The 18,973-nt window shown below is 42.2% G+C and overlaps 1 protein-coding gene across 8 annotated transcripts in view; it reads left to right on the top strand.

The window, feature by feature from the left end:
- Positions 1–18,973, top strand: part of ATXN7 (ataxin 7) — a 178,071-nt gene that overhangs the window by 48,658 nt on the left and 110,440 nt on the right. For 7 of the 8 annotated variants that reach the window (XM_060202974.1, XM_060202971.1, XM_060202972.1 and 4 more), the window contains 2 exons: positions 9,519–9,809; positions 10,339–10,407. In XM_060202974.1, the coding sequence (XP_060058957.1) occupies positions 9,530–9,809; positions 10,339–10,407 (349 nt within the window). In that variant the 5' untranslated portion in view covers positions 9,519–9,529. Of the gene's footprint in view, positions 1–8,977; positions 9,093–9,518; positions 9,810–10,338; positions 10,408–18,973 lie in introns of those variants that run through there. The other variant, XM_060202978.1, reaches the window with a different exon arrangement.

The raw sequence follows: 18,973 nt of genomic DNA, 5'->3' as shown, positions 1-18,973 counted from the left end.
TGGGGAGTGGGAGTTCGAACCCAACTCCTTGCCCATGGTAACATGTGTAATCAACCTGCTGTGCCACCACTCTGCCCCCTGTGAAAGACCTTTTGAACAACTGTCAAACTGTTTTATACTGAGACAGTCTGATGTTATATTCCCACCAGCAATACCCAGTTTCCTGTCATTCTATATCCTTGCTGACACTTGTCATTTTCTTTTGTTATTTGTGTTTAATAGTTATGGAGCCTGGTATATATTGGTGTCTCACTGTGATTTCAATTTGCATTTCCCTAATAACAGATGATGGTGAACGCCTTCCCATTTGCTTGTTAACATGTTCATTTATGTACTCTTTGGAGAAATATCTATTAAGATCCTTTGTTCTTTAAAAAGTTAGATTTTGCTTTTTTTTTTTTTTAGCTCCAAGAGTGTTTTTTTTTTAATATTTATTTATTACTGCATGGAGACAGAGAAAAATTGAGAGGGGAGAAGGAGAGAGACAGACACCTGCAGCCGTGTTTCACCACTCATGAAGCTTTACCCCTGCAGGTGGGGCCAGGCGCTTGAGCCAAGTGCGCCACCACCTGGCCCCTCCAAGAGTTCTTTATGTATTATTGTATATTCATGTACTTTATCAAAGATGTGATTCCTAAATATTTTCTAATTCAGTGGGTTTCTGCTTTCTTGGAGATGGCTTTTAGAGCACTAAAGTACAGTGATTTTTTAAATAAAGTCTAATTTATCTAAACAGCTCACCTGCACTTGCTATTCTGCTGCCACTGCCTCCCAGAAGCAATCTGTGGAACAGTCTGTTTTTAGGGAAGTAGTAAGTACAGCAGGCCCTGGTGGATTGCTAGACCAGGGTGCATCATAGGTTGTAGAAAAGCCATGAGGGAGATGTTTACTAAATTTCTGACTTCGCTCAGAGCTGAAACTGCTGAGAAAAGGAGGAAGACAGATCCATTACTCCTTTTCTCTTACTAATGTAGCTGCACTGTCGATCCTATAGTTCAGTTCTAAAGCATCGTGGGGACCTGACCACCACACATCTTATCATTTTTTTAAGGGTAGGTTTCTCATTCCATATAACAACATGATGTTGGGAATGTAAACTATTGATCTCTGAAGGACTGTACATACATTTCATTGATATTTTTACTTCCGAGTATATATTCTTTACCCCAATCCATGAAGTTTTATGATCTAGAGATGAGGACGAACTGCCATGTGGTTATTGTAAAGGACCACAAAGGACTTTATTAAAGAAAGAAAGTTCCTGCCGTCTCGATTTCTCTCTGACCTATCCAACAATAACGATAAACAAGGTCAACAAAAGGAAAAAATAGCCTCCAGGAGCAGTGGATTCATAGTGCAGGCTCTGAGCCCCCGTGACAATCCTAGAGGCAATAACAAAACAAAAAAAAAAGAAAGAAAGTTGAGAATGGACATACTAGAATGATAGCGCTTCAGCCAAGAGAGGGAGGGAGAGTATTACAGATGTAGTGACCCATATGAACAAAGATTTGGGAGTTGGAGGGGGAAGCACGTTTGAAATTATGGACTGGACTGTAGTGTACCTGTGTCAGTGGCATTGGGGCTGAGGCTAAGTCTAGCACTTTTAGCTAAAGTGCTGGGAGAGAGGGTTTTTATTTTATTTGTTTGTTGAATTTACAATCAGGGAATCCCTCATAACTAAAACAGTTCTTCATTTTGAGAGATTTACCTGATAATATAGTGCAGATAGGCTAGAATTGGGGCTACTTTATGATAGGAACAGCACTAATAACAATAGCTAACACATATAGGGTACTTAAGCATTATTAACTTTCTTAATGTTCCTCATAAAGAAAATAACTCCTGTTTTACTTAGGAAACAGGTACAAAGAGGTTATTTTCCCCAGATTATATAGCTACTAATTGATAAAATGGATTTAATCTAGGCATAGCGGCTCTTAATTGCTAGACCCATAGGATAATGCTATTTACAGTCACTTCCATGATAACTGTATTAGTATAAAGGTGACATAGGGAATTATTGTTAATGATGTTTTAACTTTTGCATCTGAGGCAGTGTACTATAACTCTATAGAGTTCTTTTTATAGCTGATTGCTAGCCCTAATTTCCACTCTTTTCCTAGAACTTAAGTCTTTTTAGGTTACGTAATCAAAAAGCTTTATATTAAGATTTTCAATAAAATTTGTCATAAGTTTAAGACTATAAGTCATTACTCAGACCCTAGAAATGATTGTAATTGTTCAAAGTTACCTTGTGTGCTCATACTTTTCATTTCAAATAGTTTGTTATTACTGATGAAGGTTTTATTGGGGGATTTACATAAAACTATATACATATGACTAAGAAACAAGCCAAATGTGTAAGAATTTGAAATTCAGTTTGTAGAATGGCTTTGTCTATTTGTTTATTTATTTTGTTTTCACTAGGGTTATCTCTGGAACTTGGTACCTGTATAATGAATCCACCACTTCTAGTGGTCATTTTTCTTTTTCTTAAACTTTAAAAAAAAAATTTCTTTATTTGTTTATTGGAGAAGGGGAGGTAGAGAGTCAGAGAGACACCTGCAGCTCTGCTTCACCACTTGTGAAACTTTACCCCTGCAGATGGGGACTGCGGGCTCACACCCAGGTTCTTGTGCATTGTAAGGAGCACTCAACCAGGTGCACCACCAACCAGCCCCCAATTTTTTAAAAAATATTTTATTTATTTTGATGAGAGAGACAGAGAACAGAGTGCTACTCAGCTCTGGCTTATAGTGGGGCTGGGAATTGAACCTGGGACCTCAGAGCCTCAGGCGTGAGAGTCTTTTTGCATAGCCATTGTCCTGTGTTCCCATAATTTCCCCTTATTTATTTATTTCCATTGCCACAAGGATTATTGCTGGGCCTTGAAACCTGAACAACAAACCCACTGCTCCTGGTGGCCATTTTTCCATTTTCTTTCCCTCCTCCTCCTCTTCCCCCTCTTCCTCCTTCTCCTCCTTCTCTTCCTTTGCCTCCTTCTTATTTGATAGGACAGACAGAAATTGAGAGGAGAGGGTAAGATAGGGAGGGCTGGGGGAACAGGCAGAGAGACACCTGCAGTCCTACTTCATCACTCATGAAGTATCCCCCTGCAGGTGGGGACTGAAAGCTTGAACCCAGGTCCTTGTGCTTGCTAATATGTGTACTTAACCAGATGTGCCACTGACTCACCCCATTTTGTTTATTTTTTATATTTATATTTAATAGGACAGAGAGAGATTAAGAGGGGAGAGGAAGATAGAGACAGAGAGAAAGAGATACCTGAGGGAGATGGAGACAGTGAGAAAGTGCTTCACCATTCCTGAAACTGCAGGTCTTTCCCTCTCCTTCTCCCCTTATCCTATGTCTCTGTCTCTCATAATAATATATCTATTATTTTTTTATTTTCTTAAATCATGCCATGGATAGTGTGTTGCTTTGTCATTTGCATGGCCCAGGTTAAAGCCAGGCCTACGCTACACTGAAGGAAGCTTCAGTTCTGTGGTGTCTTTCAGCCTCTCTGCCTGTCTCTATCTTAAAAAGAAAAAAAATCGTGCGTCACTATTCAGACTCCACTTTCATAGCTATTCATATTATTCCTAATTTTGCATTTGACTGTCAGCAATTCCAGCTACTGAGCTCATGAATTCAATTTCCTTTATCCACTGTTCTCCCCCTACTGGCATACTGATGTATTAATGACAGACTAATAATTCACTGGAGGGAGCATGGTTGACCTCACTGCCATACTCCCATTTGCAAAAAGGCCCTGACTTTGGAGAAGAAAGAAATGTGTCCAAAGAAGAAGACCTGAACAAAGACTTAGTCAATCTTAGGAGGAAATAAAAAAAACCAAAGACAACACATTCCTAATTCAGTGGATCTGAGATTCTTAGTACTCAAATGACTGCTGACTCTGTAATTTGTACAGATAATGTACTATAGTTTCTGATTTTCAAGTTTACCAAATATTGTTTTGGGAACATTTTTTCCCCCAATTGAAAAGACTGGTTATATAGAGTCTTACAGTTTAAAAAAGTTTTGCACAGTTGAAACTATTTTATTGATTTATCTACCTGTCTATGTAAGTATGTATATATCTATGTATGTATGTGTGTATGTATGTATATGTATATGTTTGTGGAGCTAGTGCCTACACTTACACATTTTCACATCTGGACTGACTGAACCACAGTACCAGAGCTTCTCCCATGTGGTACAGACACCACGCCTGGGCCATGTGCTTGGCAAAGCATACATCCTGCCTGATGAGTGCTCTCTCTGGCCCAATCTACTTATTTATTTAAAGAATTAATTAGCTTTATTAAACAGTTCATAAATTAGGGAACAGCCATTTTATATTAGACCCAGATTTCAAGACTACAAAGATTAACTTTCTTTGAAAGAAGCCTTTGCAAGCAGATCTGTGGAGTAAAGAATTGTTTTTATAAAGAGAGACCTTCTTACCCTTGGCATCTACTAGGAACATCCCTAAATTTGGATCGTGAAGTCAGGCCATATTTTAAATACAACCTCAGAAGGGATGAAATACTCAAAATTTGGCAGTGTTTCACTTCTAATGGCCTAGTTCCTATGCCACATACAACCTAGTAAATGGTGACAGAGCATTCTGATGAACTAGCCCCCTCACCCCGCTACCTCATCTCTTCTCATACCTTCAGGAAAGTACTTTGTTGTTCACTCTAGTACCTAAACTAGTAGTTTTGTATATGGTCAGCAGTAGTTTAGAATATGGCCAACAGTCCAGGATCATTTTTGAAGTTGAGTTCACTTTTACTCAAACCTTATAAAACATCATTTATCTATACAAATGGATACTGATGACCCTTTTAGCTTTGAGCTGTCATCAGAGGTACAGTGGCAGGAGAACAAGCTCACTGATAGAAAATAAAGCACGCTACATTAAAATAACTAATCAAATGAATGTAACTTGTATCAGTCATGTTTTTATATTTTGGGGTATAGAGAAAGAATATTTAGATAAGAGATCACCAGGTTGTTATTATAACCTGGTAGATAAAATCATATATTCTGGGTGGAAGTAGATAGCATAATGGTTATGCAAAGAGACTCTGCTGCCTGAGGCTCGAGAGTCCCAGGTTCCATCCCCACCACCACCATAAACCAGAGCTAAGCAGTGCTCTGGTTAAAAAAGATAATAATAATCATATATTTTAGTTCTTATTAGATTTTTATTTATAGATAGTGCCCTTTGTATACTTTGGAGGAAGCTGGGGCATAACTTACCTGGTAGAATGTATATTTTGTTTTGCCCAAGGGCCTGTGCTCCAACTGCCAGTACCACATGGGAGCACCAGAGGAAGCTTCATGAATGTGATGTCTCTTGCATTTATTTATATATGATTATTTCTGTATCTCTTCTCTCTGTTTTTCTATCTAGCTAATCTTTTTTAGATAGAAAAAAGGGTAACCAAACAAAAAGCAGCATTTAAGATGTCGCTTAAGTTTGAATATAAAAGTACTGCACTTTCTGAGCTGGAAGTTTTGACTTTTATTGATGACTCATTTGAACTATTGGGGAACCCAGGCCAACTATGAATACCAACCAGACACTGCCTTTTCTAGAAGGGGGTTTAGAATTTTCTTCACTTCTCCTCTTATTTTTTTTTCTCCCCTTATTTTTAAAAGATTATTATTTTTTAATGTCATCTGAGGTAGAATTTTATACGACAGAGATCAGCTCATACATGCAGTGCCAGAGGTCAAACCAGGAGTCCTAGGGATGCACGGCCAAACTCCACTGATTGTGCTATTTTCTCTGGTCAAAGTTAGAATTTTCCTATGGGTGAAAAGTCTGATAAAAGGGGCCTGGGTGGTGGCACACCTGGTTGAGCATACATGTTACAAAGTGCAATGACCTGGGTTTGAGACCCTGGTCCTACCTGCAGGGGGAAAGCTTTGCAAGTGGTGAAGCAGTAGTACGGGTGTGGTGTCTCTCTATCTCTCTCCCTATCACCCCTTCCCTCTTGATTTCTGACTGTCTCTATCAAATAAATAAAGATTTTAAAAAAAACCTTTTTTAAAAAGTGTGATAAAATATATTGTCTGCAGGAGAGAATGGTGGGGCAATGCCAGGAATTGCCTGCCATTCTCTTGGCCCCACATGCTAATAGATTTCCTAGAATGGAATTGCTTGAGCCAGTTGCTCATTTGATGTAAGAGTTATTTGTACTGAGAGCTTTGCATGGGTCTTTTTATGTAATCCTCAAACAAACAAACAAGCAAACAAAAAACAGCTAACAACAACAACAACAACAACAAAAACACCTGACTTTATTCTTGCTTTACAGGTTAGGAAACTGAGGCACAGATAAATTAGTTCAGGATACACAGATTATAACTGGAAAAGGCAGTGTATGAGCTGATTTCAACATGTTTTTATTAATTGTTATAATGCCCTAAGGCACATACAACTGTGTTTGACACCTAATAAATGCTCAATAATTGATAGCTGCTTTTAGTAATGTCTCTTAATAACTCATTGACTGTTAAGAGGGTACTTAATATTTTTTTAAGGTTTCTCTCTTTTTTTAAATTTTTTTGGCATTATCTTTATTTATTGGATAAATAAAGACAAAGAGACACCTGAAGCCCTGCTTTACAACATGTGAAGCTTTCCCCCTGCACGTGGGGACCAAGGGCTTGAACCCAAGTCCTTGTGGATTGTAGCATGTGTTCTCAGCCAGGTGCACCACTACTTGGCTCCGATGCTTTCTATTCTCTCATTTTAATATGCACTGTGTTTTATTTGTTAAACAATAGAAGAAAATTTCGAGGAGAGGTTTCAAGGATAGTTATCATCATAAGGATAGTTACAAGTATTATAAAATGTTATGCTTACCCCTGATGGCTAGAAGTCTTATTAGTGAATCTTTTAAGTACTTTCATATGTAAACAAGGGAGAAATCAAGCAGTTGTCTTGAGCAGGGTTGTGTTTCACTTTCACCATTCTTTCCCTTATTTTCATTCTCATGTACTCTACCCAGGAGACAAGCTCTCTTTAGTATCTGTTGATATGTACAAAGTTTATCTACTCTGGCCTTCTTTTTTCTTTGTCTTTTCTTTTTTTAGCCAGTGCAGTATTCAGCTCTGGTTTATGGTGGTGCAGGGGATTGAACCTGGGACTTTGGAGCCTCAGGCTTGAGAATCTCTTTGCATAACTAATATGCCATCTACCCCATCTCTTGTCTGGCTTTCTATAAAACTCAATGCTGATATTATAACGTCTAGGGTGGCCCCATGCTTTTTTCCCCCCATGGATCCTCCAAATTACATAAAACTCCAATTTTCATTCATCTTAATTGCTTTTTCTTTTTTAATTTTTTAATTATTACTAGATAAGATAGAGAGAAATTGGGAGGGTACAAGAAGATAGGAAGAGGGGGAGAAAGACACCTGCAGACCTGTTTCACAACTTGTGAAGCAGACCTCCTGCATATGGGGAGCAGGGACTCAAACCCAGGTCCTTGTGCTTGGTAATATGTGCATTTAACTGGGTGTATCACCACCTGGCCCCCAGAAATGAATGTTTTTACCATATCAAACATTTCCGCTGTTTTTGGTTATTTTGTTTTTGCTCTTCAGATAAGAACATGAAGCATTTATAGTTTTAGTTTTTGGAACTTAGTTTTTCATGCAATCCAGAAACAATTTTCTTTTTTTTAACGAGCACAATTCAGCTCTGGCTTCTGGTGGTGCTGGGGGTTGAATCTGGGACTTTGGTGCCTTAGGCATCAAGTTCTGTTTTCATAACCATATTGCTATTCTCTCCAGCCCTTTATACGTATTTCTGAATCTTAAAATAAAAATTGTATTTTTTCTAGTTTTGTAAATTAAAAACTAGACCTTTATAAAAGTCCTACATTAAATTTAGGTTGCAGCAGCATTTTCCTGTCAAAATTTACTCCCCTTTAAGTACTTTTGTTTCTGTAAGCTTTTTTTTTTTTTTTTTTTTTAGTAGAGGAACTGGCCTCCTGGATCACACTAGATGCCTGATTACAAACAAAACCCACAACGTGAACCAACCAAAGCACGTGTAAGAAGGCAGGTGTTATAGAAATGCAGATAGCTGATATTACTGCCATGTGAAACATATATCTGATTAGAATCCTTGTTTTAAGATTTTCACTTCAGTGTGAGTTAACTATATGAACTCTTATTCAAAGTGTTTAGTGTAGAATATTTGTTGTAGTCTGCTACTGTTTCAAGTACTTAACATATTTAGTCCATTAGGTAACATTTTATTTTACCTACTATAACCTATCACGTAAGGAAAACTTTAACGAGCATGCGCGTGTTTTAGGGCAAGGTGCTAAGTTTCATGGCCCAATGCTTAGTGAACAATATCTGAAAGAAAAGTCTTATAAACGCATATTCTAGGAATGTTGTACATTGTCTTTAGTCCTTGGTCCAGCAGCCATAAATAGGAAAACACTTATAGCTTGAATTTAAAATGAATTCGATTTTTAAATGTTTTTTTTTTTTTAATGGGATGAATGAATCATTTAAAGGAGCAAAGGAAGGTGAACGAGAAATTTTGTTAGTGTTTCCAGGACGTAAAGGTATTTTGCTCTTTGTCCTCCGCTCCATCCCACTCCTTTTCGCGCTGGACAAGAAGTTCAAGTCCCCCAGGCTCAGCCAGGACTCCCGGCGGCACCTGGGCCGCATCTTAGCGCGACTCCCATTCGCGCTCCTGACAGCTGCGCGGCCTCCACGAGCTAGCGGAGCCCAGAGCTCGGCGCGGCCTCTGCCGGCCCGGGTCTCCAGCCCCCGCGAGGGCCCGACGGCGGCGACCGTGGACGGTGCCCCGGGCCGGCCGGCGCTTCCACAGGCGGTCGCGTTTCCGAGTTGGCCCTGGCTCGGCTCTGGGGGCTTGACGTGCAAACTTCGCGGAGCGAGCTGAGAGGGAGGGACTGGCGAGGGGGAGGAGGCGGCGGGAGGCGCCTCCGCTTAAGGGAGCCGGCCGGCGCCGCCGCTCGGACGGACGCGCGGACGGAAGGAAGGAGCGGGGCCGCGGGGCCCGGCCCAGGGATGCGAGCGGCCTCAGGGTGGGCAGCCCGAGGGCCGGGGCGCGTCTCCCACCTCCCCGCCGCGTGCGGCCGTGAAGGGGCGCGGGGCGGGGGCGGCGGCGTCTCCCGGCACCGGCCTGGGTCCCGCGTCTCGGGTCCCGCGTCTCGGGAGGCGTAGCGGCGAGCCGGGGACCCCGCGTCGCGGTGCCGGCGGCCGGCGAGCGGCCCCCGCCCCCGCGGGGGCGCGGGAGGCGAAAGCGAAAGCGAGCCCGCGCCTCGGACTTTGCGCCCCGGGCGGGGGGTGGCCCGGGAGTCAGCGGGGGGGGGGGGGGACGCGCAGGGAGGCCCGGGGCGCTGTCAGGCGCCCCACCCGGCCCGTGGGCCGTGCACGCCGCCGGAACTCCCCGGCGCCTCCTTAAAAGCTGCCCCCGCGCGACTCTTTTCCCCCTTTTTGTTACATTGTAGGAGCGGAAAGAATGTCGGAGCGGGCCGCAGATGACGTCAGGGGGGAGCCGCGCCGAGCGGCAGGCGGAGCAGCGGCCGCCCGGCAGCAGCCACAGCAGCTTCCGCAGCCCCAGCGGCAGCCGCCGGCGCGGCGCCCACGGCCGGAGGACGGCGGCCCTGGCGTCGCCTCCACCTCGGCCGCCGCCGCAATGGCGACCGTCGGGGAGCGCAGGCCGCTGCCCAGTCCCGAAGCGATGCTGGGGCAGTCGTGGAATTTGTGGGTCGAAGCTTCCAAACTTCCTGGGAAGGATGGTGAGTGTCCACGCCCTCCTCCCCCTCCTCCCCCTACTCCTCCTCCTGCCACTGCTGCTCCTACTCCTCTTGCTGCTCCTCCTGCTGCTGCTGCTACTGCAGCACCTCTTGCTCCTGCTCCTCTTGCTTCTCCACTTGCTTCTCCTGCCCCTGTTCCTCCACCTGCTCCTGCTCCTGCTCCTCATCCTCCTGCTCCTCATCCTCCTGCTCCTGCTCCTGCACCTGCTCCTGCTCCTGCTCCTGCTCCTGATCCTGCTGCACCTGCTCCTGATCCTCCTGCTGCTCCTGCTCCTCCTGCTCCAGTTCCTGCTCCTGTTCTGTTCCTTTTCCTCCTCCTGCTCCTGCTGCACCTGCACCTGCACCTGCTCCTGCTCCTGCTCCTGCTCCTGCTCCTAGACCTCCCAGCACAGGTTTCCCTCCTCAGCCAGTGGCCTGCACCCTCGGGGGCCAGAGATGCTGTCATTTGACAGTGTGGGTCGCCCTCCCAGCCACTGACCTGCTGCTCCCCTCCCCTGTGTGTGTCTCTTAGGGACGGAGTCGGATGAAAGTTTCAAGGAGTTCGGAAAAAATCGCGAAGTCATGGGGCTCTGTCGAGAAGGTGAGTCCAGTTCCTGATGAAGTTTTGCAAAGCCCAGGCAAGTTTCCTTGCCAGCTTCTCCTGGGGCAGACTTCAGCATACTGTAGCCATCCCCTTCACCATCACTACCACCAGAGGATGCCCACCCAGGAGGAACTGAGCAATTGGGAAAGCTGGTTTCTGAGGAGTTTCCCTGGAATCCTTCAGTGGAGGGAGGCCACCTGCTGTAGCTCATCTGCATTGCTCACTGAACTGGGACTGGCAGTGAGTGTAACCTAGATCCCTTCAGGCCTGACCTTCTTCTGGAGCAAGGGACTCCAACTTTCAGAATTATTTCCATAGTGTTTGAAGGGTTTCTGGAAAGGAAACCTTACTGTTGTGCTGGCAAGCAGAATTTTTTAAAAAATTTATTTTCCTTTTTGTTGCCCTTGTTTTTTCATTGTTGTAGTTATTGTTGTTATTGATGGGACAGAGAGAAATGGAGAGAGAAGGGGAAGATAGAGGGGGGGAGAGAAAGATAGACACCTGCAGACCTGCTTCACTGTCTGTGAAGGGACTTCCTTACAGGTGGGGATCCAGGGGCTCAAACCAGGGCCATTAACACAGGTCCTTGCATTTTGCGCCACATGCACTTAACCCGCTGTGATACCGCCCAACTTTCTTTTTCTTTTTTTTTTTTCTTTTTTATTTATTACCTTTTGTTGCCCTTGTTGTTTTATTGTTGTAGTTATTATTGTTGTTGTCGTTGTTGGATAGGACAGAGAGAAATGGAGAAAGGAGGGGAAGACAGAGAGGAGGAGAGAAAGACACCTGCAGACCTGCTTCACCGCCTGTGAAGCGACTCCCCTGCAGGTGGGGAGCCAGGGTTCGAACCAGGATCGTTATGCCGGTCCTTGTGCTTTGCGCCACCTGCGCTTAACCCACTGTGCTACAGCCCGACTCCCTTTTTTCTTTTTTTTTAACCAGAAACTGCTCAGCTCTGGCTTATGGTGGTACAGGGGATTGAACCTGAGACCCAAGCATGAGAGTCTCTTTGCGTAAGCAGTGTGTTATCTACCCCACCTATGAATTTTGGATTTTAGAAATTTAGAATTTTACAGCCTAATTTCTGTGAGATGTTAAGATACAAAGTTGAAGATGGTTTTAAAAAATCCTCACAACTCAAGAGAGCATTAGGCCAGCTTTTTCAGTGGATGGCCAAGATCAGTGCGGAAAAAGACTGCACTATATATCTTTCAACAACCCTTTAGGGTCCATACCTAGTGGAATCAGAAGAGTATTCTAGGGAAAATCTGTAGCAAAATGTGTGCTTTAGATAAAAGTTGCATATCTAAGAGATGTCAAACTTTACTTTGGTTTTCCTTTGTTAATTAGCCTGACTTTGGTATGTGATGCCTGTATCAGAATTGAATACGTGGTAGTCAGGAGGGCTTCTCACCGTTAGGTTCAGGTCAGGTTATTGTTTCATGATAGCAAGAACATGATGTTGGATGACGCTTTATATACACAATGTTTGGGGGACACCCACCCCACATTTCTTTCCTTCCTTCCTTCCTTCCTTTCTCTCTCCCTCCCTCCATTTCTTCTCTCTCTCTCTCTCTCTCTCTCTCTCTCTATCTATCTCTCTCTCTCACACACACACACATACACACATAGCCGTTAATTTTGGCATAGCTATTGTCCTGGGCCAAAAAGTAAGCAGAGCTGTGGTGACTATAACATTTTAAAGTCTAGTACATTACTGTCTCCACATTTCTTGATTCTAGTTTCTGTCTTTTCACATTTGCTGGGTTTTTTTTGTTTGTTTTAAATAACCACTTGTTGGCCTCTTGGCACTGTAAGAAAGAGTCAGACGAGTAGTAGCTCTGAGAGCTTCCAGTTGAAGCACATTATAGAGCAAATTAGTTGAGTTTGAGAATGAGTGTTGCTGTTTGATAGCAAAGGAAAGAGAGGGAAAGCACAGGAATTGCTGGTGATGTTGCAATAGGAAAAATCAGTTGTTAGTCCGGTTTTGGTGTTGCATTGGCAGCCTGCCTGGGCTTAAAAAATTAAAATCACTAGGTGGTAACACTTGTAGGAAGCAGTTGAAGTAGAGCTTTAGAGGACCTGACCTGCTCTTGTTCTTCATTTTCGTACTTTGGGTGTGGATACAGCTCCCATCAAATCTCTAAATCTATGAGACAAGGTGCTAATTATTGTAATTCAATTTAGAGGGTGAATAAATGTATTATGATTTCACTGGGCAACTTAATCTGGACTGAGACCCAACCAGATTTAGTGTTCTGAATCTATTTTTTATTGTCTTGTTTTCGATTCAGACATATCCATCAGCAAGTGTTAACACGATCTAAAATCTCTTAACTAGTTGGACATGAAGGCCTTGGGTTTGGTGTTTCTGATTTATCAGGTCTTTATTGATTCTTAGAGATGGTTTTGTTGGTTTTTCTTTTTTGTAAATTTATTTATTCCCTTTTGTTGCCCTTCTTTTATTGTTGTATTTATTGTCATTGTTTTTATTGATGTCATTGTTGGATAGAACAGAGAGAAATGGAGAGAGGAGGGGAAGACAGAGGGGGAGAGAAAGATAGAAACCTGCAGACCTACTTAACTGCTTGTGAAGCGACACCTTTGCAGGTGGGGAGCCAGGACTGGAACTGGGATCCTTATGCTGGTCCTTGAGCTTTGTGCCATGTGCGCTTAACCCGCTGCACTACCGCCCGACTCCCACTGGTTTTTCTTTTTTAGCTGCTTGAACCATTTAGAGCAAAGTGGGAACATCTGACTGACTGGCCCTATACAATTCATGAAGTCATTAGATCTGACCCTACCAAGGCAACTGGAGCTTTTTTCATGACAATACCAAGTGCTAATTTTCATCTTGATACTTTTATATAACCCACAAATGATGTTATAAATATCCAAATGGCCTCTGGCAGGAAAGAGTTTTCCCATCCTTGATTTAGAGGATGCTCAAACTGCCAGATTGCTTTCAACTCTTCCTCCTGTCTTGAAGTAGTGACTGAAGTTATTAATTTAGGCAGTTTTTGATCGATTTTTAATGGTGGATTTCTGAAATATTAAAAATCAAATGAGCATTTTCAGTATTCACAGTGCCCCCCCCCACAAATAGCTTATGTTGGACTATTTAAGAAATAAAATATATTTTCTTATTTATTTTTTTATTTATAAAAAGGAAACATTGACTAAACCATAGGATAAGAGGGGTACAACTTCACACAGTTCCCACCACCAGAACTCTGTATCCCATCCCCTCCCCTGATAGTTTTCCTATTCTTTAGCCCTCTGGGAGTATGGACCCTAGGTCATTGTGGGATGCAGAAAATTGAAGGTCTGTCTGGCTTCTGTAATTGCTTCCCCGCTGAACATGGATGTTGACAGGTTGATCCATACTCCCAGCCTATCTTTCTCTTTCCCTAGTGGGGAAGGGCTCTGGGGAAGCAGAGCTCCAGGACACATTGGTGGGGTTGTCTGTCCAGGGAAGTCTGGTTGGCATCATGCTAGCATCTGAAACCTGGTGGCTGAAAAGAGAGTTAACATACAAAGCCAAGCAAGTTGTTGACCAATTATGGACCTAAAGGCTGGATTAGTGCAGATGAAGAGTTAGGGGGTCCTCCATTTTGTAGATAGCTAGTAGGCATATTTTAGTTATATTCTAAAGGGCCTGTGGCTATACTAATGTGTTTGTTTGTTTGTTTGTTTTGTTTTGTTTTCTGCCTGAGCTTGAAATCTGATATGCAGGTGGATCCTAATTATTTCTGTGGAGGTGGTGTCATGGCTAGCAGAAGAACCATAAAGCTGGATCAGGGAAGAGAATACCATCCCAATATGGGAAAGGTGTATAAATAATAAAATATCTTTTTAAGTTATCAATAGTCTAGACTGTTGTGTTTGGTTAAGATTGTCTTCTACCAAGAACAGATATTTTTGGTGTTAAATTACTACCATTTCTCTTGTTCAGAAGAAACATACAGCTAACTTGGTACTATGATTAAAGCATTAAAAGTTATAAACTCCCCATCCTGGGCAATGTCTAGGAATATGACCCTGACTTCTTTTATTCTTCTCCAGTTAATGATTGTGGATGTACATTCCAAATGAAGGTGTGAGAATATTGGTTAATCTTGCAATAATTTTTTTACTTCCCAGAATTTAACTTTCCTTACCTTTTTTTTTTTTTGTAAGTGCTATAACTTTTTTTTTTTAATGTTATACTATTTTCCAGGATCATTGTAGGGGTTAAAAATTAAATCAGATAGGGGCCTGGCCAGTGGTGCAATGGGATAAGCGCACATAGTGCAAAGCGCAAGGACCCCTGCAAGGATCCCAGTTTGAGCCCCCAACTCCACACTTTTCTTCCCCTCCTCTCAATTTCTCTCTGTCCTATCCAACAGCAATGGCAACAACAAGGGCAACAAAATGGGGGGAAAATTAAATCGGGCTAGGCAGTGGCGTGCCTGCTTAAGTGCTCACATTAAAGTGCACAAGGACCCAGGTTCAAGTCCCATGTCCCCACTTGCAGGGGGAAAGCTTCATGAGTGGTGAAGCAGGGCTGCAGGTGTATCTCCCTCTCCCCTCTCAATTTCTCTCTGAGATCCAATAATAAATTAATTAATTAAAATATTAAATCAAATAAGGAGTGGAATTCCTTTTAATGCTTTTGGTGTACATAAGCCTACTAGATCTGATTCCCTAATTTTCTATTTATTCAGTTCATGGGACCCAGAGAACTTGATTTGGCTTCAGGAGTCATAGTTATCTGAAAATTGTATACACAATAATGTATGTTCACTATCTAGGATGAATGTCCATAGCTTCTGTAGTCTCCTCCTTTACACAGCTTTACCTCCAAAATGCAAAACTACTAAACTGGGATAGTTGTCTTTTGTTATTCTTTATCTTGCAGCTTATTTTTGCCAACTCATTCATGGCAAGATTGTTCAAAAAGTTAATGTTTTGGGGAGAGCTATTAATTTAGACAAAGGGAGATGGTGGTGGCATACCTGGCAGAGCACAGATCTTACCATGCACACATATCTGGATTCAGATTCCCCAGTTCTCACCTACAGGGGAAGCGTCATGAGCTGGGAAGCAGTGATGCAGGTGTCCTTCTTTCTCCCTCTTTACCTCATCCCTTTCTTTCAGTTTCTCTCTATCTCTATCAAAAAGGAAAAAAAAGGTAAAAATGGGTCTGAAAACAAATTAACTTTTTTTTTCCCCAAAGATGATCTGTAAACTTAATTCAGATGAAATAAGTTGATGGGAGCAATTGGTTGTTTGCATATTAGTGTCTGAACATATAAAGCAGCTTTTAAAATGAAGACATTAAAATACCCTGATTTTATAGCAAATTAAAAAGGAAATCTGTATCTCCCTGTGGGAAACAGTAGAATGAAGAAGTTATTTTCTTGGGAAGTCCTTTGTAACTTCTCTTTAAGTTTGCCTGCTGTATAATATCAAAATAGCCTGTACTTTCCCTTTCTCCAAATATTCTTTTTTTTTCAATTTTCCTTTTTTGTTGCCCTTGTTGTCTTTTTGTTGTTGTTGTAGTTATTATTATTGTTGTTATAGATGTCATCTTTGTTGGATAGGACAGAGAGAAATGGAGAGAGGAGGGGAAGAGAGAGGGGGAGGAGAGAAAGATAGACACCTGCAGACCTACTTCACCGTCTGTGAAGCGACTCCCCTGCAGGTGGGGAGCCGGGGGGCTCGAACCGGGATCCTTATTCAGGTACTTGCGCTTTGTGCCACGTGCGCTTAACCCGCTGTGCCACCGCCCGACTCCCTTCTCCAAATATTCTACCTCTCATCATTTGAAAGTATACATGAGGCGGGGCAGGTGGTGGCTCACCTGGTTAAGTAAGTGCTCATATTGCAGTGCACAAGGACCCGGGTTCAAACTCCCGTTCCATACCTGCAGGGGGGAAAGCTTCACGAGTGGTGTAGCAGGGCTGCAGGTGTCTCTCTGTCTCTCTCCTTCTCTTTCTCTCCCCCTTCCTCTTTCAGTTTCATTCTGCCTCTATCCAATAATAAATAAATATATTAAAATACTAAAAAAAAAGAAAGAAGAGAAAGCATATATGATGGCTCATGCATTAGAGTGCCAGCTCCAGAGTACAGGGACATTGTTAATGAAAAGATGGATATCCAGCTTCTGTAACCCTGATCAGGAAACATCTGTCTCCAAGATGAATGAACTGGGCTTCTGGGAAGATACTCAAGGAAGATAATCAGTTGACCATTTTTCCATTGTGTTGTGATTCTTTTACAAGGGTACATATTCTGTAGGAATGTATCCTGTCTGACTACAGGGGACACTAAAGGCTGTTGGTCAGTCCTGAGGTTAGTTGTTCAGTCCTGAGATTAGCACTCCATTTACACTTTCCAGAAAGAGTGCAGACAGGACACCACCTCTCTTATCTCTGATATTTAGGCAAGGGAGTAGGATGGCAACCAAGTTTGGCATTCACATTTGATGACAGCTGATTTCTCTGTCATAATAATAGGTGCACAGTTGAGCCTGAGGCAAGATGAAAAGAAACTGCTTGGTAGTCACATATAGCTAAGTTAGAAAAAAAAATAAAAATTTTGTTGATTAAAGAAAAAAAAGTACACATCAACAAGTTAAAAAAAAAAAGAGGGAGGTGGGTAACCTCCGTCAACATGGATCTTTTTTGAACAAGTTCTCAAAAAAAGTTCATTGTAAATTACCTAAAACAAATAGATACAGTATATATGGTCCTCATTTTTTTTTTTTTTTTTTTTTTTAACACCAGAGCATTGCTCAACTCTGGCTTTTACTGGTATGGGAAATGAACCTGGGACTTCGGAGCCTCAGGCATGAGAGTATGCATAACTATTATGTTATTTATCCCTGCCCTTCCCCCCAACTTCTTATGACATTCTTAGTGTCATTTTCTCAATGGTGGCATGACCTTTAGTCTCAAATTGGGGATATCTATTTACCATACCTTCTCTTGAGGCAAGCCAGTTTACTACTTCTGATCATTGCATGAACTATAAAGGTTCTGTAGGTGACAATGCTTACATTCTGCCTACATCTCAAGTAGAGATGGAAACTGAACCTCCAACAGTAATCAGACGTAAGTTTACTTCATCAGAATCATATTAATATACATTTAAAGCACAGCCAAGTGATGTGGGTTCAGGTCATCTACACTCGAGGTCCCCAAATTTGTGTCAGCATTGCAATGACAGGGTAATAACCTTGCTGGTCATTCTTGTATAGTTCTACTGTAAAGTCTGTACCAATCCAGTAATAAAAGATTTACTGGATACTCAGATTAGTAATGCTGTGATTCTTGCTCCCAAATGTAGCATCTTTCCTTTCTTTTTCTTTTTTCCAAACTATTGTCTGTGGGTCAAGTCCTGCCTGCAGCTTTGCTAAGAATAACTTTTGTATTGACATTGGTGAAAATAAAAGCTCAAAAGATGATTATTTCATGACATGAAAAAAGGACTGAAATTCAAATGTCAGTGTTCATAAGTAAAATTTTCACTAGAGCATAGCCACAGCCATGCATTTATTGTCTGACTGCCTTACACTATATAGTGAACAGCAGAGTTCAGTAGGCACCACAGAGACCATCTAGCTGTCTCAGAAGCCCAAAATAGTTATTCTCTGCCTCTTCACAGAAAGAGTGCAGGTTTGGGCTAGAGAGATTGCTCATTGGTAGAGTACATGCTTTGCCATGTACACAGCCCTGGTCCTGGCTCCAGCAACTCATGGGGTGCCATTGTGCATTTAAAGTCTCAGAACTGTTAGGTCTCTATCTGGATGAAAAAGTTAACCTGGAAGTGGTAAAATAGCACTTGCATGAGACTGGCTCCACAACAAACACACTAGAAAGTTTGCAGATTTCTCATGTGGTAGGTTTCTTGGTTAATGAAAAGAAAACCAGTCTGTGAAATGTCATTTGGTACTCTCAAACTTCATTATTTAAATGGAAGACTCTTAGAAATAGTAAGATCCACTTTGTGTGCAGAGAAGCTGGAGCCCCATTGGTGTTCTTACTGTCTATAAAGCAGTTTTACCAGAAAATTAATTCACACTTTGGCTAAGAGCACACATGATGTCTTTCAACTCCACATCTTTGCTATGTTATCTTGCTAAAAAGGGCTACACCTGGCACAGTCCATGCCAAATTCCTCAACCATCAAGCATTTCCAATTAATAGAAACACTGACATGTTGCCTTGAGTAGGGTGAAGTTCCTAGGCTGTACAGTGAGGCAGAGATTCCTTCTTGTGAACTGTAATCAAGAGTTGGTGTATAATTGACTATGGCATGTTACGGGATTTTCTTTCTTTCTTTCTTTCTTTCTTTCTTTCTTTCTTTCTTTCTTTCTTTCTTTCTTTCTTTCTTTCTTTTTTTGCCTCCAGGGTTATCTCTGGTGCCTGCACTTCAAATCCACTGCTCTTGGAGGCCGTTTTTCCCATTTTTGTTGCCCTTGTTGTTATTGCTGTTGTCGTTGGATCTGACAGAGAGAAATTGAAAGAGGAGGAGAATGGTGGGGAGGTGGGGGGAGAGAAAGATGGACACCTGCAGA

This window comes from Erinaceus europaeus, chromosome 12, assembly GCF_950295315.1.
Source record: "Erinaceus europaeus chromosome 12, mEriEur2.1, whole genome shotgun sequence".
NCBI classification, from domain to species: domain Eukaryota; kingdom Metazoa; phylum Chordata; class Mammalia; order Eulipotyphla; family Erinaceidae; genus Erinaceus; species Erinaceus europaeus.
The sequence above is the reverse complement of the archived record's forward strand: the minus strand, read 5'-3'. Positions and strand labels throughout refer to the sequence as shown.